Here is a 22,905-nt window from a genome sequence, read left to right as displayed (position 1 = left end):
CACATACGATAATCGTGTCGTACTTTTGCAACATTTGGCGAATCCACATGCGTGCCCCTCGTACGACCCCACTCGACATTGTGAGCCGCCGAATCAAAAACCGACGATCAACAACAGCTGGTTAATTTTTTTTTCTCTCTCCTCCTGACATCGACAAAAGCACTCGAAAATCTGGCGGATCGAAAAACCCACCAGATATCGGGCGGGGACTCTTCAACCACCACCTTTCATCCGTTCTTCCTCCCGTATTTCGTTGTTGGACTGAAAAAAAAACGTGCGTTAAACGCTTTGCACGCTCGATTTGTAATGTGTTATTGTTGTGGTATAATCGCTATTGGGCAAGGGATTAAATATGATGTAAATTGGTTCATCTGTGGTTCGAGTGGTTACATCACGACCGACAATGGCCGGCCATTCATGTTGAGCGTCACCATTTGTTGGAAAAGCTTCGTGCTTAAACTAAATAGCGTGTTAATATCGAAACAACCAACTTTCCTTGTCCTGAAACAACTGTGAATTTTTTAAAATCAAGTAAAAGTAAATTTCATGTTGATCTTGTGACAAAAAATATATCATGTTTGATAAACAATTTCGCGTAAAGATTGAGCATCACCAACCACATCAGTCACTCAAACAATCCTCGAGAATTTGAGTTTTAATGGAGTCACCTTTTTCTTCGAGGTTCATTATTATGTTCGAAATTTCCACAGCAATTTGCAAACATAACAGGCGTCTCCACCCCTAAATTACCACACAATAACCAGACTGGATTCCCCCAGTTGACTGATGTTTGCCTACAGCCCACCACTGAACACACAAACCGACCTCCTGTGCCTTTCTCCCGTCCTCCCTAGACATTAATTGCAATTTAATTACGGTACGGACTTTCATCGATTTAAATTAAACCAACGAGCTGATCTCTGTTTCCACTTAACCGCTCTTAAAAGTATCAATAGTTTCAAACGCATGTGTAAACATTTCAAGATATTTCTTTTTTTTTCTGCATGGAGCACAATAATTAATACAAACTAATTAGCTACGTGCAACGAGTGGAAGTTGTTTGTTGTCCATTGCGAACGGTAGCGACGGAATTGTGTCAACACGGTTGGAGTACGTACTACGTTTATTAACCGTGTCTGTGGAGAGCGAATCCGTCGGTTGCAAATGCTCCTTGAGTTTGTTTGGTCATTAATTACTCTTCTTTGACTCACATGCAGATGACCACTCCAAGATATTACTGGGTACGTGCATGTGGTTCCGATGCCCCGCACTGATTATTTATGCTCTTTTCCCGGATTACGCGGACACGGAAGAGCACTCGACACAAATGGGTTTCTAAAGAAATCCGACGGGAAAGCGAAATTTCCAATTTAGATGGGAAATTCTGTTTGCGTCTTGGCGGCGCGTATCTTTAAATGATTTTAGCGGTGGAAATTCGTGCGGCCGGCTTCGTCACGACAACAGCCACTTATCCAACGGACGTCCTTCATTTTGTTTTTCTGAACAATTAGCCGAACACAAAAGTTACGAGGAGTTCGGTGGTGTGCACCGAAATTGTATCAGTTTACGGGGACAATGGACGCGAGTTGATAAAACGCATCAAACAGGGGAGGCCGGTGCCAATTGGGCGGATGGTAGACAAAAGGGTGGGTCTTTTTATCGTGACATCGTGTACAACTGTTTTTGTAACAAATTGGGGTTACGCAGGGACAACAGATGAGGGTACGGTAATCTAATAATATGTGTTTGTTTATTCACTAATGATTTCGATATTTTTATATTCCTGTGAGGTTTAAAAAGTACAAAATTGGTGCAACTTTTATATTATTTTATGAAATCTGTTAAAATTAAAAGAAAACTTACATTTGTTAACTCAATTTTATTTTTTATGTTTGATTTGTTTTCTTTAATTATTCCCTAAAAAATTATTTAAATGAATGTAGACAAACAAAAGTAAATTTCTACTCATTATATTAGTTAACAAATTTCAATTTTGGAAAACTAGAAATCATTTTTTTCTAATTTGGACTAAAGGTTACAAATCCAATGATACCCAATTTTACTTAAATAAAAATGGCTAAGTTGGTTGAAATTAAAAATTTCCAGTTATTTACTTCATTTGATTATTTTTTTTTTCAATAATCAATAATTTTGGAAAATTAGAAAACATTTTTTTCTGTTTTGAGCAATTCAGAGGTGAATAAGTTACAAATCCAGTGGTAACCAATTTGAAGTTGAAATTGACGATTTCCAGTTATTTTCTTCACTTGATTAATTTATTCCAATAATAAATAATCCAATTTGGAATATTGGATAATTTATGTTTTTAGTCTATCGTGTATCCAATTTCAAGATTTAGTATCCCAAGCCCTATACTTAAATAAATATATACAAACAAAATTTAAATTTTTATTAATTATATTAATAAATTTTAATATTGAAAAATTAGAAAATTTTTTCTATTTTGGACAATTCAGAGGTGGATACGTTACAAATCCCATGATATGCAATTTTATTCAAATAAAAATGGCTGGTGTAGGTTGAAATTAAAAATTTCCAGTCAATTATTATTTGATTAATTTTTTTCCAATAATAAATAATTCTTATATTCCAAGTTTCATATTTTTAATCAATTGTGTATTCAATTTCTATACTAGTATGCCAAGCCCTATCAATTTACTTAAATAAATATATACAAACAAAATTTAAATTTTTACTAATTATATTAATAACAAATTTTAAATTTAGGAAATTAGAAAACATTTTTTTGTATTTTGGGCAATTCATCCTCCATGTACCCAATTTCAATACTTAGTATCCCAAACCCTATCAATTTACTTAAATAAATATATATAAACAAAATTTAAGTGTTTACTAACTATATTAATTAACAAAATTTAATTTTGGAAAATTAGAAAACACTTTTCTTATTTGGACCAATCGTGGATAAGTTACAAATTCAATGGTACCCAATTTTATTTAAATAAAACTGACTAAGTTAAAGCTGATGAAAGTTGAAATTGACTATTTTCAGTCATTTTCATCATTTGATTATTTTTTTTATTAATCAATAATTCCATTATTCCTAGTTTCATATTTTTCTACCACCGTGTGAAATTTTAATTTTGGAAAACTAAAAAGCAATGTTCCAAAATTAATAATCATTTATTAATTTGACCAATTCCTTGAGTTAAATATTTTCCTTATCATTAAAAATATTTTTTATTTAAAATTAATCATTATATGGATAAAATTTAAACCCAAAAATAATAATTTCGTTGATTAAAATAAAATAATTTATAAATTTAAAATTAATTCTAAAAAATACAAAATGAGCAATTACAGAACCTAAAACTAATAAAAAAATAAAAAAGAATATTTTATATTTATAAATATGATTGTTATTAATTAAATAAAGGTTCTTCTACAATTTTTAAAAATAAATTAATATTTTATATATTGTTTCTCAATATTTTTCTTCAACATTTTTTTTGTGTGTTTCAGCACTTTGTGTCGATTCAGCACTTTTCCACAATTAATAATCATTTATAAATATTTCTTAAGTTAAATATTTTTTTATCATTAAAAATGTTTTTTTGTTTAAAATTAATCATTATATGGGTAAAATTTTAACCCAAAATTAATAATTTCTTTTATTAAAGTACAATAAATAATTTATAAATTTAAAATTAATTCTAGAAAAATGCAAAATGAGCAATTACATAATCTAAAATTAATAAAAAAACAAAAAAGAATATTTTACATTTATAATTATGATTATTATTAATTAAAGAAAGATTCTTCTACAATTTTTAAAAATAAAATAATATTTTATATATTGTTTCTCAATATTTTTCTTTGAGTTGTGTTCATTTAACACTTTTCCACAATTAATATTCATTTATCAATTTGACCAATTTCTTGTGTTAAATATTTTTCTTATCATTAAAAATACTTTTTTGTCTAAAATTAATCATTATTTCTAATTTGAGCCATTCAAAGGTAAATAAGTTACAAATCTAATGGTACCCAATTTTATTTAAATAAAAAAAAAGTTAAGTTACAGCTGATGGAACTTATTTTGATCCTAACATCTCTTAATAAAAATATTATTTTTATAATTATAGATTGTGTATCCTAATCTTGTGAATAAACCAATATAACTTTTCATTATAAGCCAATATTTTTTAGTTTAACCACTTTACAAGTTAATATTTGATTTATAACAACTCTTACCACATTATGTGATGATTTTGTAAAATTTCTCATATATGTTTACTCTTTTTTCCAAAATTATATTTTATATTTTTAAAGTGATCCTATTCTTGTGAGTAACGTTTAGATTTTAAATATCAGGTAGTGATTTTGGCATCAAAACCGAAAATAGTATAACCTTGTTTACATTCGTCCGAGTTCCGGATTTGTGAGAACAATTTGTGATTGACGTTTTCTGTTTAGTATTTTTTTAGTCTTACGAACGGTTTGTTGTTGCAGGTGAAAATCTGGTTCCAAAATCACAGGTACAAGTGCAAGAGACAAGCGAAAGAGAAAGCGATGGCGGAGCAAAACCAACACAATCAGGTAAGTTCCTCTAGATTTCCATTTCCCAACGTTCATTTCTTAGTTGAACTGGCGGAATTAAACAGCGCTCCTACAGTAAAATCGAACCGAACGAAAAAAAAAATCGGTAGTTGTTATTGTAATTAACGAACGGTAACGATCCGGTCACAATAAAACATTCGAGTTAGTTATGAAAACACGGTGGCCGATCAACAATCGCACCGTAATGAGACCAATGGTTGTGGTGGCCTTTGGCTATCTGTCATGTCCAGTTAGGCCTTCCTCGTACAAATAAAGATCCCCTCGCTTTCTCCTAATATGCCTGCGCTTCTGCTTGTGTAAATACGACAGGAGTCTTGGGTAAACAAAAAAGCAACTAATGAGCAATTCCAGTTAATAGCTAGGAAATTTATACGGGACCGGCGAAAAAACAATGGACGATAATCCAGGTTTTAATAACGTGAACTTGCGTCACGTTGATCTGTACGAACTGCCAGCATAAACTCCCTTCAGACGATGCACGCATATTTAAAATCACATTGTAATAACGCAATAAATAAGCACTTGGCTGTGTTATTGATTGTTTTGTCCCCGCACAAATTTGGGGTGGAAGTTCGTAGGGGTTATTCGACCAATTATTTACGGATTTGCCGGTTGCTGTAATTGTAATTGTTTTTGATTGATAGGTGAAAGCAATTTTGGGGGTATTGCAAGGTAATTTCGTGGCGTGTGGAAATTAATGAATGTCGTGTAGGAAACGTAATTTTTTTTTATCGTGCCAAAATTTTGTAAAGAACTTGTAAATCGGATTTGCAGACCAACTTTTTAAGAAAAATAAAGTAAATCCCTTAATACCTCAATGGGCAAAATAGGATTGTTGCATTGTAATAAGTGGGAATAATTCACCACGAAAACACTCCATTGTACTTTTGTCAATGGATCTTCTTTTTGTTATTGTAAGTATTTATACGAAGGCAGTTGGAATGTTTCATTCATGGACATAAATCTACCTGGGATTGCGGATATTCTGAATGAACTTATTCAATGTTTACTTTAAGTTAATTAAACGCACATTATCAGTTTCATTTATTTATTTTATAATTTAATTTATAATACCCGGAGATTATAATTAATAAAATTAAAACATTATATTTTTTAACATTAAATAAAACTTAAATATGCACAAACTAACACAAAGTAAAACTGATTTTTTAAAATTAAAAGCACTTTTAAAACTGTATGGTAAAAAATTCAAGAATTTAAATTAGATTACATTACTTTATTGTTGAAATAGTTAAAACGTTTGACATTCTAATTCTTCCAAAATAGAGGAAATATGTAGTAAAAAAAATCCAAATTAACAGAAAAATTTAAAAATAAATTGTATCATTATAAATAAATCTTAGATAAATTATCAAAAAAATTATTAGTTTTAATTTTTCGAATATGTTTATTATCTTCTTAAACTGGATACCGAAGTATTATTTATTTTATAAAAAAATAAATATTTATATTTATTAGCTTCAATTTTTTAAAATCTTCTTTATTATACATACTTTTATAACTGACATTATATTTAAAAAATCTCCATATTTTAAACTGGATATTAACAAAGTACTATTTATTTTATAAAAAAAATAAATAAACAGTTATTAGATTTAACTTTTTAATATCTTTTTTATTATACATATTTTTACAACTGATATTATATTTTCAAAACTTCAACAAAATATTAGTTATTTAAAAAAAAAAAATAAATAAATTTATTAGCTAATTTTTTAATGTCGTGTTTATTATACATACTTTTATAACTGATATAATAATTATAAAATCTCCATATTTTTAAATTGGATATTAACAAAGTATTACTTATTTTATAAAAAAATAATCAATAAATTTATTAGACTTAATTATATTTTTTAATGTCTTCTTTATTATACATATTTTCATTCAACAAATAAATAAATATATTTATTAGCTTTAATTTTATAAAGTCTTATATATTATACATACTTTTATAACTGATTATATTCATAAAATCTCCATATTTTTAAACTGGATTTTAGCAAAGTATTATTTATTTTACAAAAAAAAAAAAAAATAATAATAAATACATTTATTAGCTGTAATTTTTTAATGTCATATTTATAATTTATACTTTTATAACTGATATAATAATTCTAAAATCTTCATATTTTAAAATTTCAACCATATTTCCAAATTATTTTATTACAAAAATGCTGACAAAAATTCGTGTGGAAGGCCTTAATAAAATATTTGATGTTTTCGGTGTTTTGTATCGATTATTCGGTAGTAAGGCAAATAGTCCACAAGGTAGCGGTCCATGGCGACCTCTTCAGAATATCTGAAGTGCCCTACGTCACAACGCGACCCTCACTGTTTGGTTGCCATGGAATACAGGGAATTACGCCATAAACCAACTCCTTTTTTTACACGGCATTTTTTTTTAAACGATACTATCGAACAGCTATTTTCGTACAAATGATTTGTATGTATAATTTGATAAAAAAATCTATTACCTAAACGTTTGTTAAATGCTGCGGTTAATGTCATCACTATTTGGACTGACTTATGTAAAATAAATAAAGTCGTTTTATCATAACATCGAATTTGAATTATTACACCTTCCTTATGTTATGATAACCTTGATTCCGTTTGCTTATTTATATTGCGCCAAAGACTCGCACAAAAGGAATTAATGAACATCATTCATTTGAAATGTTAAGTTACTTCGGTGATTAATTAGCATTTTAACCAGTTATTTACCTTACGTTTGAATACTTATTATGATATTGTCAACAGTCCCAAATTGGCACCTCAATTACGACTTAATACAACTGCCACTGCAGTTAATTAATTAAATTGTTGGTTGTGGCCACACAAAATGAAAATGTGTAGTTCAAAAATGGTAAAAAATTGTAACTTCCCCTTCCGGAATATTAAACACAGTTAAATTCACTCTTGAAATGCCGTTTGGCTCGATTCAATTAGTTGGACGGTCCATAATTGGCGAGGATCGAGTGCAATTGCCGTCGATGACAAACGCACGACACGTCGACAACCACATCCAAGACAGATGAAATCTGGCACGGCAAATAAAAAACAATGGAGACGAACGGCCATGGAAAAGTTAAAAACTTCCGTCGGAAACGGCTGCCGACGAGGGTGCTCGGCAAGAGTTGATGTGTTGAGGCAATAACGTCCGAATTAATGGTGCTTCTAGCCATGCTATTATCATATCAGCCCGATTTGCTTATTGTTTGATTGAGTTAGGACTGATTGAGTGACTCGTTATGACCCTCCACGGAACGGTGCCAGAGGCGTTTTTTCCAGTGGGACGTCGAGAGATCGCGCCGCCGTCCGAGTGCGATTTAAGTGTGGTTTTCATTTAAGTGAGCAATTCTATGGTTTGTCGGTTGTCGATGCGAACATTTATTTCCGATGGACTTCGTTGACTTGTCCCGGTCTTTAATTGATCGCATTAAGTGTTCCGTATCGGATGGAAAACCAATTGAATTATTATTTTATGCGAAACTTAGACCGGATTGAGGCGTAGGAACACGTGGTGAGTTCACAGTTGAACGCTCAACTTAATTACTTCATTTATGCGTTGATTGCGCTGTTTATTTATTCAACGTTGAACAAAAAAAAATCGTCGATCGCGTTGATCGTCGTCGAGTGGAATGGTCTCCGGGGCTACCGTTCTGTTTTCCTTCGGCATACCGACGGAAGCAACACAAATAGTGCTGGGGCACTTTTGAAAAATAATAATCTCCACTACGCATTCGAATGTTATCTCGGTAAACAGACGGAGGCAGAAGACAGAGTAAATTCATATCAATATTTATGCTGATCAAACACTGTCCGGGATCCACTGGCAGGTGGATTCTCTTCTATTTATTCCCAATTTCTAAACTCGTTATGTGGCCGTGGAAATCCGGTTCGCTAATGATCAATCAATACGGGCTCTCTTTCTGATTTGCTTGCTTTAATGATTGATGGAATTCGAATGGTCGTTTTATATTTTTAGATTCAAGTCATCTAATTGCGAACGGTGCTCATTTACATCGTCTTCAACATTGTGTACGATCCTAATGATGTTTTCTTTTGTTTCAGTCATCCTCGTCACCACGAAGAGTAGCCGTCCCCGTGTTGGTGAAAGACGGCAAACCGTGTTCCGGAGGCGGCAACCAGAACCAGACATCGTCTTCGTCCGCCGCCACGGATTCGTCACGCGCTCAGCAGTCGCCGGCATGTCAGCCGCAGCAACAGAGCCAGTGTATGGCGAATGGCGGTTTGGCGATGGCCTACCGCCAACAAGGAAACTACCAGCAGCAGTGCGGCACTTATTTGCCGTTGCAGACGCGGGCCTGGTAGTGATTCGAGTGGATGGGGTGGTAGTGTGAGGGGCTCAATTGATGATTACAGCTTGATACTAGTGGAAGATGGTTAATTCTGGATTTATGATGGTGGAATGTTGGGCTAAAAAAAAACGTTCTTAATGTGGTAGTAAAGCATATTTAGGTATTTGTTGGAGCTGTGTCAACAATGGATTAATTTTCAAAAAATTTTAATACTTCCAGAAATATTTTATATACCTACTGATGCAGTTTTGTAAATAAACGTGTAATTTAATTGCAACCAAAGCTGGCTGATTTTTGAACGCCAAGATTTTTTGACTTAAGTATTTTTGAGACTTGACTTGACACCTTGATCATCTTATTAAATAAATAAAATGATTAACAATTTAAATCATTTCAATTTCAGTACAGCTCTGAAAGCAAAAGAAAATACAAAATTTTTGCACTAAATATTTATACAAGAAAAAATAAAACTTGATTTTTTGTATAAAAAGTAAAACAAATTTTCATTGAAATTTGTGATATGATTAATTGTATTGAAATAAGAGTCGTTTAGGCTACGAATACCTGAGTTTAACATCAAAAAAAAAAATCATTATCATCCAGTCCCAGATTTTTAAAAACAATTTTAATCAAAAAAAAAAAAATAAAAGCTCCGCACACACAGTTAGTAGTGATATCGTGAATTGTTAGATTGTATAGTTGTAGATAGTTTTTCAGAAGACTTATATGTGTGATATGAATTTAAGTTATTAGTGTGAATATTACGATGTATCTGTTCGAATATTAGATTGTTGTTGATATTGCAACGTTGATTTTTGTAATATATTGACAAAATGTGGTTTTATAGTAACCGAATAGATGATGTATGATCAAACAAGGAATTTCTCTTTACATTGTTTTGGAATTAATTTATGTAAAGGACCGACATTACTTGTACGTGAAATGAAATGTGAAATCTCGATAAATCAAACAAATACAGACCTAGTGTAAACTTTCTATTTCAAAGCACTTGTGTTTTATGAATAAATTATCAATTTATTGTTACGGTACTTTCACTCCACAATTAATTCCTTTTTTGATTATATAATAATAATACAGGGTGTAATTATAACCAATTATAAAATGATGTTCAGTATATTATAGACACTCTTAAAAGAGTTAGATTTGGAATTGTATGTAACTCTAATGTAATAAAAAATAATTGTGCAATTTTTAAAAAATGACAAATACTTTTATTTTAATTATGTAATTACAGAAATTGTTTAGACAGTGTTCTTTACTCATTTCTGGTGTATATTATTGATTTTGTTAATTCATCTTCTAAAACTGACTTTGAACCGAACAAATTGACTATAATTTGATTTTCGTTAATATCGTATTTTCTTTAGATGAATTTAACAATACCAAAATATAATGTGTATTATAGAGGAGTCATCCCATTTGTAAATATTAGATAATATTTATATATGTAGTACGTAAGTAAAAGACAATGTTGTAAAAAGTGAAGCTACACTTGTGTACAGTATTTCTTTAGAAAATAATGCACAGTCATGTCGTGTAATGTGTTTTTAAAATATCTAATTGATTCAATAAAATGTACAAATCATCCTTATATTGTGTATCCATTGATTGGCCCGTATTACATCGATGCTTTCGAAAATGATTCTACGATCCTGCACTTCCTCAAATCATTTTTTTTTCACTCCTTCGTCAAAGATACAGTGATGCTATTGTGCATGGCTAGAACAATGGTATTCTCTATTTTACTTAATAAGAAGCGATTTTCGCCATGGAAATGATCAATGACAGGTAATGTGCGTGAAATAATGATAGTTCTTTAGTTGTAATCTTTTGGATGAATCTGTTCATTCTGTCTTTGTCTCCGTGATCTTGTTTGTCAAAAAATTTGAATATATGCTGCTTAATCAATTAACATGGACGGAGATAATTTGAAGAAGTTCCTCACGTTAAAGGAATAATGGGAATGAATATTAAAAACAGAGCATAAGTCATATTGTTGTTAATTATTAAACTAAAAAAACAATTGAAAAGTTAAAAACAAGACAAATATTATTATTTTAGTCAAACTGTTTTAATTGTACAATTCATTTGACACAAAAGTATATTGACAGATATTGACAAGTAACTTAAAATGAATGGTAAGTAAACCACTTCTCAATATTTAAAAAACTATTTATTTATAATTGTTAGCAGAACCACGTCCAAATATAGGTCTTTATATAGCCGGAACTATTACGGGATTTACTATGGCTTCTGCAGTTTTAAAAATCGTGAATAATATTTGGTCTGATTCACCGGAACCATATATCTTGGACATGTGGCTCGACTTGGTTGCAGAAGCATTGATTACAACCCCGTTGCATGTCGGTCGTACGGCAGTAAATGCCGTAAGTAAACGTTTAATGTATAAATCACTTTAGTAATTGGAGAATTTTACAGGTTTGTCAGTTCATTGGTACATTTATTAAATCTTAAATGAAGCAACAATATTATTAATACATATATTTTATTGAATATATTTTTACTAATTTAATAATTAGTCTTAATTAAATGTCCACATCGAAATTAATGGAATCGCAAAACTTAGTAGCGGCACGCCGGCACACTTTTGGGTTGTGTTCGACCATTTAGGTAGGTAAAAATGCCACATCAATTAATCCGTGGAATTGACTGGGAATTGACGCATTCAACGACCGCAGAACAAACAAATCCGGTAGAGTGCATTATTACCACCGGTTCGTCTTCGAAAGGAAGAGTCAATTAAACGTGAATTTCTCGGACTGTCCGGTTTTTAGCGTCGGCCAATGTGCATATTTCAATGATGGCGGCCAATAAGTGTGTAGTCGACGTAGCCGGTCATTTTATCTAATGATGCCACCATTAAACAAGGCGAGAAGTGGCTTGCCACCCGCAGTTTCTCGTCCATGGAACCACCCACAAAGCGTGACTTGTGTAAACTGCGAAGGAGTGTTGAAAACGGTCAAACCACGAAACAATGTTGTTCAGACAATGTTCCCACGCGGGGATTTCGATTTTTGCAAATGCAACAAGATGGGATAATTGTTAATTGGTAATTGGAAATCGATTTACTGATAGGGACAACAAATTTCATTTATTGTTATGAATTTTTTTGCAAATTTTATATATCTTTTTGGAATATTTATAAATTTTGAAATTTGGTAAAAAATCAATTTGTACAACACTCCTTTCTTTAAATTATTCCTTTATATACAGCCTGGCTCATTTAAGATGATAACATCCCCCCGTTTTTTATGTATAAATCGATTTTGGCGAATCAATATATATAAAAAAATTGGTTTGTATATCTATAAAAATTATTTTTTTGTGTGACATATTTTCTAAAATATTTCATACAGTCAAAATATTAAAAAAATAAATTAAATTCAAACTGGGAACATACCAAATTTCATAAGAAATCTTTGGTAAAAAGTTTAAAATTCTTCTAATGAATTTATTTCTTATTATAAAATTGAAGAATTGTGTCTTTGTCACATTGAGAACTTTTTAGATATTTTGGACAATTTGTTCCATGGCTCTGTTTAGAAGTAATAAATTTATTAAAAAAAGTATGATTTTTAACTCGTTTAAACAATTTATTCCTTCTAGTTATAAAATTGAACTTTGTCACAAAGAATTAAATTGTTTGTTTAGTCACTCTTAGACCCTTTTAAGTATTTTTGACTATTTGTTCCTTGTCTTAGCTTAGAAGTAATTAAATCATTAAAAAAATATAACTTCTAACTCTTTTAACCAATTTATTTCTTCTAGTTATAGAATTGAACTTGTTTTGTTGACACTAAGAATTAAATTGTTCGTGATAACTAATGCCTTTAGTCATTCTTATAACTTTTTAGATATTTTTGACATTTTGTTTCATGGATTAGTTTAAAAGAAACTAATTCTAACTCTTTTAACCAATTTATTTCTTACTAAGAATTAAATTGTTTGTGTGAACTAATATGTTAGTCACTCTGAGACCTTTTTAGATATTTAGACAATTTGTTCCATGACTTAGTTTAGAAGTAATAAATTCATTAAAAGAGTATAATTTTTAACATTTTAACCAATTTATTTCTACTTATAAAATTGAAATTGTTTTGTTGGGACTGAGAATTAAATTGTTTGTGTTTAGTCAATGTAATTTTTAACTCTACTACAGATTTATTACAATATGTAATATTTATATGTCCATTTTTAAGGATGCTAAATTCAGTCTAAGTAATTTTTCTCACTTGTTATAGCAGACCACCGTTAACTGATATAGAAAACAATTTTTACGACATGCATAAAATTTTATGAATCATTGAGTTATTTATTGAGCTACATCTTATGTTTCAAAACAATAATTTATTAAGCAAATGTTTTAACTTTTTAATTTTTATTGCATAAAATCACATTAAACGCAATAAATCACTTTTTTAATGAGTAATATTTAAAAAGTACTTAATATTAACAATTTGCCGTTGATCAACAACAATCTAATTAATTAATAATCCCTTAATTATTGTATCGATACAGCTTTATTAAAACTATTTTAAATTAAAATCTGAATTAACCTAATTATCAACTTTTACTAGCCCTTAAGAAAGTTACAATTTGATGTTAATTACAATTCTAAAATGAAAAAAATGTATAATGTATAATATAAATAATTACCCTTCGATATTTTTTTTGTAGATGAATATATAGTGTGTTTCTTAAATGGCTGATAAAGTCTAGTCAAAAATTTTAATTCCAAAATGTTCAATGTATAAAAATAAAATTTTTAGATGTCAATTTGTAAAATATATAACATATATTTAGTAACATCTTATTCGAATTGTTACAAAATTTTGACACCTCTTTGCAAATAAACTTCTAATTTAAATCATAGTTATGTTATTTAAAAAATATATATCAAAATCATGGACATAAGAGATTATAATTTTTTCTTTTATTTTTCACCAACTCAAAATTATCAAAATTTAAATAAATATTGTCTAAAATAATTTTGATAAAACTGTAGGACAAATCTATATATAAATCGGTTATTAACCTTATTAAATGTTTTGTATCACAACATTATAAAAGTAAATAAATAATATTGATAAAATCCTTCGAGCAATATAACTGAAGGCGTTATTGAAAATAGTTAACTTTTAAAATGTTCCTTTTTTTGAAAAAAAAATAGGTTTTCCATTGTTATTACAATTTTTAAATAAATTTATTAATTTGTTTTATTCAGGACCCAAATTATGAAGTATTAGTTAGTTTAAGAGGTACTTACAGTTGAAATATTTACTTGTGACAAATTTGCTATTATTTGAATGTATGTATTATATATATTTTCAAATATCTAATTAAATGTATGGAACCAACAAGTATGGCAAAGTAAATTAATTAATTTTAATTTACTACACTATTACAAAAGAGAACAATAAAAACGTCATGCACAACTAGCTATTTTAACATAATTCACTAGTAACCCGATATATATATATATATGTGACGCCTGGAAGCGATATCCGCAATTCCCGAACAGGTATTTAAAAACTAAACAATGGTGACGACTGCTTAAAAAAATAATGTGAAATTCCTGGGATCCGAGTGAACAAACATGTGACTGTCGATGACAATGGCTGTCAGTTCCCGTTGACAGGTCTTGAGGGTGTGTTTACACTGGGACTCTGTATGTGTTAAACTGTTCTTTTGTTCGGGGTGTCAGTTGATGCGGACACCAGAATTAACCGGCGAACAATGATGACGTGGGGGTTCTTGAACTAAACGAATTTTTTAAACTGCACAAAAAGTCACGATTTACTGACTGCCGATTGATTACGGTCTCCGAGATGTTTTCCTCCAGATTATTACAGACTCGACGACATCGACACGTTGTCGCACGGGCGCAATTTTGAAAACGGAATCTGGGCTCAATCGTGAGCAATTTCCACGTGTAATTTTGTTTTAAACGAATTTTTCCGGGGGCATGAGGGAGGAAAAAATGGTGAGGCGCTTCAAAAAAAAAAAAAAAGTAACGCTGCGTTGCGAGCGAAACAAGCCCGCCCTGAAGAAGTCGCATCTCATTAATTATTACGGCTCTGATGAGTGGCTTCTTCGCATTGAATCCACCTTTCGTTTGGAGAATGCAGTGCAAAATGGATGGCACACGGGTCGGTTGGACTGAAATAAACGGGAAGTTGAAACGTTTACAAATTGGCATCAATTTTCCAGCGGGTGGTCCGACACTCGAGATGATGCGACGTTCTCGACGTGCCCGAATATTCAACTGATGACAGCATGGCGCCGTCTATTCACCGTTCGCCTCGCTTTCGACGCTGGCCTTTGTCTACACCGGTACCCTGAGCGAATGTTTAATTGGGATTAATTAATTATCTTTAAGACGGTGAATTTTTAGTGCTCAATTGCTTGTGTACACTTTTCTCAATGCTACTTTCGAAAGTCCGTGTTGGCTTCGGACGAAATTCTGAATATGATGAAATAAAAATTATGCTTAGTTAGAATCGTGAAAGTGTTTTAAAATGATGTGTTACATTTTTCTTTATAGCAATTTGGAAATTTATTACGTTAAATTTTCATCAAAAGTTCCAAAAGGATTAACAGTAAAGCCTGAAGATACTTATTATTTTTGAAGTAAATTTGGTTAAAATTAGGCAAGTCGTCAAAATGCTTTGCCATTTTGAGATGTTTGGATATGTTAAAGAATAAGGTAAATTAATGCTTCAGGAAAATATAATCCCCGATGCCATAGAAACCGTTTATATACAGACGAAAGTCTATTCGTCATATTTAGCATCTACTATATCCCCTTAAAATTTGTGACACTTTTTAATACCCTTTATAAAATGTTTCTACTCCAAATTTTTAAATTTTTGCAATATAAATATTAGTAAACTTTTCTTTCTATCAAAGAAAAGGTCATTGTTTCTAGTTCAGCTTGAAGAGTAAATGGTAATGAAATCCATAAAATTTAATTACAAACGACAACAAATCTTTGGCCATTAAATTTCATGCAGCTTTTACGATAAACCAGACATAAGTTTTCAGTGTTTTCATTATAATGAAAGTTGATAACCTATATAAAATTAGGTTTATATAACCCATCAAAAACACTATAAATCTTTTTCATTCAGTTTCATTATCAATAATACAATGATAAATATAACTATATAAACTGGACGTCTTTTGTAATGGATGATTTGAATTATTTAAAAAATCAGGTTATATAGTAAAGTATCTCCAAACTAATGGAAAATTCATAAAACAAAATTATTATTATTAATATATTAACCGCTACATTTTTCTAATGACTACTTGGTCGATCCTCCCTTGCTCCAGTTTCCACCCTCCTTGGCGTGCTCAATATTAGTAAACAAATAACAATCCATAGTTCACCATTCTTCTCAAGAGCATTACAAGCACTTTTAAATTTTAGGGATATTTGATGCAAATTCTTGAGCAAATGGAGTAATATCACTGACCAACACCCATCACTCACTTGGTTACGTAGAATTCCAATTTGCCGTTAAAATTATGTTACCAAGTCTAGTTTTTTTTATGCCGTATGATGGCCACAAAGAACAGATTATTCTCCTGAAAAACAAAACATACCATTAGTTGATCCAAATGACGTTGTTCCACCACAGTATATAAAGCAAGGTCTTTTCAAAAACTTTATCAAGGCTCTGAATAAACATTTGTGAACAGTCCTTCCTAAAAGTTCCTATGCTAAAATTAAAGAAGACATATTTGTTGATCTTCAGATCAGGAAGTTTTTGAATGATGATTATTTTTCCCTATGTTTATTGGAGAAAGAATATCCAGCCCAGTAATCTTTCAAAGCATCGTAGATCGTTTTCTAAGAAACAAAAAAAGTGATAATTGCAGACAAATTATTACTGAATTATTAAAAAATTGTTGTGAATTAATTGAATGGAAGTCATTCAAAATGCATTGTTTGCATTCACATTTGGATATTTTTGCAGTGAGCGATGACCAAAGACAACGTGCTCAATGATTTTATGAATAAGTTTATGATTTTTTATCCAAAATATTCGAAAACAACAATATTTTATATTTCGCAAATATGACCCGATAGAGAAAAACAGTAATAGATTCGAATTCAGTTCATCAAATTTACCTTACAAACACTATTTGGTTGCTTCAGTCCTAAACCTTGCGTACCAGTGTAATTGGATGAATAACCAAGTTGTGATATCATTTAGAATTCCTAGTTGTTGCAGAACTATCTTCAAAAGCAGCAGTTGAAGCCATGTTTTACTCATGATATCTCTCACAACTTTCACACCATTTATTTTAATGTGTACCAATAACGTCTCCGGGTCTCAGACCAGCTTCAAGCAACTTTCTTCCTATGGTAGACAGACTTCAGTGATTCCAAAGTTTATACGAAGAAACGAGAGAATATGCAATTTCGACTAGCAGAAATTATAAGAAAATATTTTTGTCTTTGCAAAATTGCAGTTATAGCAGCAAAATCTTCAGAAGAAAGTCTTCTTTGAGACGTTTTACAAAACAACAGATAAATTAAGAATGCATTGAATAAATATCTTCAAATCCACAAAATATTACAAGAAATGGATGTTATTTATTTAAAATACTGATTGTCAAGTGAGTATATTAAAATGGTCATCTTATGTGTATACAAATTTAAAATTTAAAAATTAGATTATTGCTACATAATAAACCGCTACAAGTCGTGGATAAAACAAATTTCTTTTCACAACTTCAAAATGTAATTTTTGAAAATATTAAAAGAATAAAATCTTATCTATCTTATAAGTACTTCAAATTTCCACTGCGAACTTCAATAATTTTTTGACGTATACAAGATTTAAAATGAATATTTTGAGTACTTTAATTATTTTAATTTGCAGAAATAAGACGAGCAAAAGTAGATATAATAATCAATTTATCCTTGACTGAGTGTTTTTACACCAATTCATCCTTAAGAATTAAAAATAAATGAATAAAATATTTCTAAAAAATCTAAATGTTATTTGTTAATTTAGATTAATAGTTTTCATCAATTATTCAATTTTAACAAAACTAATTAAATTTCGAATTTGATCCAAATCATTGGTTCAGTTTTAAAAAATATAATAAAAGAACAAAAGCCAAAACACCATTGACATTTATTTTCATTAGAAGCGTAGTTTTTGCAATAACCTCTCGTGTGTAAAATAACAGCGCCTATTCAAGGAATTAAAAACAATGTGATTGTGTAATAAAAATTTGATAATCATCAATTCGAAAGAGATTAAGGCCAGAAAAGAATTTGATATGTAAATCCCGGCGGCGGTTAATTGAAAACTGTGTTATTGACACCGCAACCACAACAACGAATAAGTTTATTATCTGGACAAAAATATTATACGCCAACAACACAATCCGATTAATTCGATTAGTTAGATATTTATTCTTTATGGCGGCGTGCTAAAGCGCGGTTACATGGACCAACCTGCAACTGACAGCGGGAGATCAGATTTCACACCCTCGCAAAAGGACGGCTCGAGCGTTTTTGTGGGCGTTGCGACGTCCGGCAGGCGAACGCCGTCGAAAATCCGCAACTGTGGCCGGGTAACCGGGGAAAAGCCGCAGATAAATCTCAATTGTCACATGCAGCCACTGCGGACAGCGAGTTTTATGGCGCCATCAATACACATCGGACTCGCTGTCATCGCCAACGTTTCTAAGCCTCTTTTTCACAGTATCACTATACGAAGCTGACCACTAGACGAGTTCCTGACTTTTTTCGTTAACGAGAATTGTTGTACATTTTATTTTAATAAAAATTACCGTTAAAATACACATTACAAGCATTTACAAACGTGGAGACAGAGCGTTATTAATTTGTACAAGTTTCAAACTACAACTTATCAGTGACATGTTTATGAGTAGGACAAAAAACAATGGTGCGCAAATTAAAACTTTTGATAATTACAAAGGCATTAATTATGATTTGACGAACACAAAAGCAAATCCAGGCGAGGGTATTTTCAGTTTCAAAGTGAAGCTCGGCGTATGAAGTGGCTCAGGAGCCAACAGTTCGTATGTAGTTCGTAACTCAAGAGGTCATTGTGTGACCCTCTATTCTCCCGTCCGCCTGCACCCCCCTTCCCCATTACCCTCTCACCCTCTTGCGTCATTCATTCGCATTGTGTGCCGGGCACGGCTATTCTTTTTGAAAAAAATTTCGCCCGGCTCACCCCACGTGGTACATAGATTCTGGGGCATTGTTGGCAACATTGTCACCTGGATTTTTTTTCGTATTTCGAGTGCTCTTCAAATCCCAAATGACCCGCTTTAGAAACAGTTCGCGTCTTGATTCAACGCCATTCATTTGTCACATATGGAAAACCATTAATTTATCGGTATGCGTTGGGGGTATGAAATAACTTATGTACAAGAATGGTTAAATTTTTAGTCAAAATTTATGTGTATATTGCAAATATGTATTTGATATAATATTATCTTTTAGTTGGAATACGAAAATTAGTATTTTTTCTTTTCATTATTTGTTGTTTTGATGGAACTGAAATATGTTGTTTCAGTATGTTGTAAGAAACCTTAAAAATAAAATTGACAAATCTTAACAAAACTTTATTAATCGAAATGAGAACCATTTGAATCAATACATTTTTTCAACGAAATAGAGTGTTATTTATACCGATAGAATAGAACCTTAGAGTTCTGGAGAATTTCGTCGATTTATTGGTAGTATTTCACCATCGTAATTGTTTCACCAGGATTCAGCTGTAATGGATCACACCAGCAGCAGACCACCAAACATTAATCATAACATTCGCAATTTTTGGTGAAATATTTGTGAACCTAGTTGCAGTCCAACCATTATGCTGATCATCACCGATTGTAAATAGAATCCACGTTTCCCCATCAGTCACAATCCAATCAAGAAATAGGTCGTCCATTATGGGTAAAAGAAGACTAAACGACACTTCATAAAGTCTGTTCTTATGATTTTTGTTCAATTTGTGCGGTCATTTCATCAGCAAGACCCTCAATTGGTTGTTGTTAACATCAGATGGCCGATCTCTGTGTTCATCATCGTTGTCGATCTCGTTAAGTAACCAGTGGTAGTTTTTCATAATTTTCTCATCCCTTGGACTTGATGTCTTCTTTCTATTTCGGTCATATGTTGGTTAAACCTTTCACCTTCTTCATCGCTTTGATCACCTAGATTTTCTAAGAAGAAAACCAAATGTCAAAGGAGAAAATGAATCTCATCTTATTTGTATCAGAAAATTAAATATAGTATCAATGTCTTAGAATAAATAAGATTTAATTGAAATATTCGTCTCTACAAATTGTGTTGTACCTACAATGATCTAAATGTGACATTTGTATTTTCTCAAAAACTTCCTGAAATACTCCTTAGTGAATTCATTAAATACATTATCAGTATAAAGTCCAGTTTGAAAATATTTACTTCTACTGAACATTTTGATAATATTAGAAATTTATTTTTCAGGAAGCACACAATTGAACTACAAGAAAATTCAATTAGTCATTTTTAATGATTTACACAATTTACATGAATAAGAATGACTTCTAGATGCTTAATTAGCTTATATATTGTCTTCTTGTGCTTTCTATTAACCTTTTTACATTCCATTTTGATCTTCTAGGGCTTGAATAATCTATCGTTTAATAACTTGAGATATTCAAAATATTTGTTGTTGAAAACATTACTCAATTGACCCCTTCAATGCTTAATTTATTCACGTTCCTGACGAAATATTATTCACCTCAATCAGATTTGCAATTAATTCTGGACGCCGTTTTAAGTATAATGGTGAACCGAAAAATACAAATTCACCATTATCTACCTCAATAAAAAACATAAGAAGAAATACGTATATTTCAAAAGTCGGAACAAACCAACAGTTATTTATTAATTATTTAATTATTACTATGAATAATACGAGTAATTATCCATAATTACACCAGCATAATTTTAAACAATTTAAAACGCAATTTGTCGAAACGAATGCGCCTTAAATGGATATAAATGCGACCTCCCCCGTTTTTTTCGCGGTCCCCCGTTTCGAAATAGGCTCAAGAGCGCGTAAAAACAAACATTCCGGGTACGCCGTCGGAGGCGAGCAAGAACGGACGAAGAAATTCCAATTTATTTAAAGGGTAGTCGGCGGAAAACGGGGAGGCGGACGAGCAAGACCGTGTTTTGATAATATAATATTCATGGATTGCTCCGCGTTTCCACCCCTTACACGATCGAAGACAATGCAGTCGGATGATTATTCACGACACTGTCGTGGTGCCTGCACGTCTTGATTTATTTATTATTATTTCTTTAATAATTGTCGGAATTTTATGCTGAACTGCTTTCGTTAGGGGAGGCCGTCTAAAAATACTTCTAATTAATTAATTTTAACTGTTCACATTAAATAAAACAGTGGTTGCTAAAATAGTTAACATTTTGAAAAGTTGCTTAATAATGACCACATCATTTCTGATCACCAATGTATAATTAGACTATACTCTGTTTTATAACATTTTCAACAATTGTGCAGATGCCATCAATTTTCGGATCAATTTGTTACCGTAAAACCCCTCTCCCCCCATTGAAATAAAATGTATAAAAACAATTTGACCATTATCACAGCGTGGAATAATAAATAGTACCGTAGTAACAAATCACGAAATTGACGCGCACTCCGAAGACAATGGTCTGGATATGCAGGCGCCATCATTCAAACGAATTACGAAGACAATCTCTAATTTAAGTGATGAAAATAGAAGGACTTCATTCAACGCGAACCGGCCACAAGTGCACAGTCACTCTGATTATCACGTTTTGATTTTGTCGAACGAACAGAGACATGGGTCGTACCGTAACATAATACAATTTAAACGATATGTTGACTGTGTTGTGAAGTGTGTATAATGGAAATATAATGCGGTAATGTGTGTGCCTTTGACAAGCAAATTAGTAGGAGTTAGGTTATAGAAAAGAAATAATGATCGAGATGTTTTTTAAACGCGCCAAGAGTGTGTGTTACAATATCGTCGACGATTTGAGAACCCATTGTTCGATGCCATTTATTTCAATCGTATCAGCTTATTTGTATTCACATAAAATATTGTATATGTATATAGTAATTATCACGTCTTACTTATTTAAAATTGATTTTTAAAAAAGTCGACTTTAATTTAAATAAATGAGGATCATACGACAGAGATGAACAATCTTTTCACCAATATTTGTACTCCTGGTACTCATAAGTATAACTTCAAAATCCAGTACAGAAACAATTACATAAATATTATTTATTTGTGCATTATTTTATTTAAATTTAAGAAATTCTGTTTTATCTTATGAACACATACTGTACTTTAATAAAATACAGCTTTTTTTTAATTTAGAAAGAAATGATAAGAATTATTAAACTGAATTTTATAATCCAATAATGTTAATTTTAATTATAATAATAATTAAATATGAATGTAGTATGTATGTAGAATACACAATTTCATCATTGACAAAATGGTTAAGGTATGCCAAGGTATGCCAAACAATGTAACACCTACACATTTAAATAGAATTTATTTCTAAGGCTAATTAAGTACCAAAATAAATACATTTTAAATTTTTTTTATAACCTTGAAAATTTGTGTCTCATAATTAAACAAAAGTTTTCATCTAGTATATTTTGATGCTAGTATCTAGATAGTTTTTCTACAATCTATATAAAACATGTGAGAAATCCACTTCTATTCTTGTTGAGAGAAAACATTTAACACAATACATACCTATTGTACTATAAGAGCAAGAGTATATTTATGTTTTATATTGCAAATTAAAACAAAAAGCAATCTTTGATTTTAGCGCATGATAAGTTTGTTTAAGTCTACATTG

General features: G+C 31.0%; 1 protein-coding gene across 1 annotated transcript in view; it reads left to right on the top strand.

Moving 5' to 3' along the window:
• LOC109601900 (homeobox protein Nkx-2.1) overlaps positions 1 to 10,535 on the top strand; it is a 34,038-nt gene extending 23,503 nt beyond the window's left edge. Inside the window, exons 6-7 of the mRNA XM_020018199.2 lie at positions 4,495 to 4,581; positions 8,698 to 10,535. Of these exons, the coding sequence (XP_019873758.1) occupies positions 4,495 to 4,581; positions 8,698 to 8,958 (348 nt within the window). The 3' untranslated portion in view covers positions 8,959 to 10,535. The remainder of the gene's footprint in view (positions 1 to 4,494; positions 4,582 to 8,697) is intronic.
• Positions 10,536 to 22,905: the final 12,370 nt, after the last annotated feature.

Source organism: Aethina tumida, chromosome 1 (genome assembly GCF_024364675.1).
Source record: "Aethina tumida isolate Nest 87 chromosome 1, icAetTumi1.1, whole genome shotgun sequence".
NCBI lineage: Eukaryota > Metazoa > Arthropoda > Insecta > Coleoptera > Nitidulidae > Aethina > Aethina tumida.
This window is presented reverse-complemented; position numbering and strand designations above follow the sequence as displayed.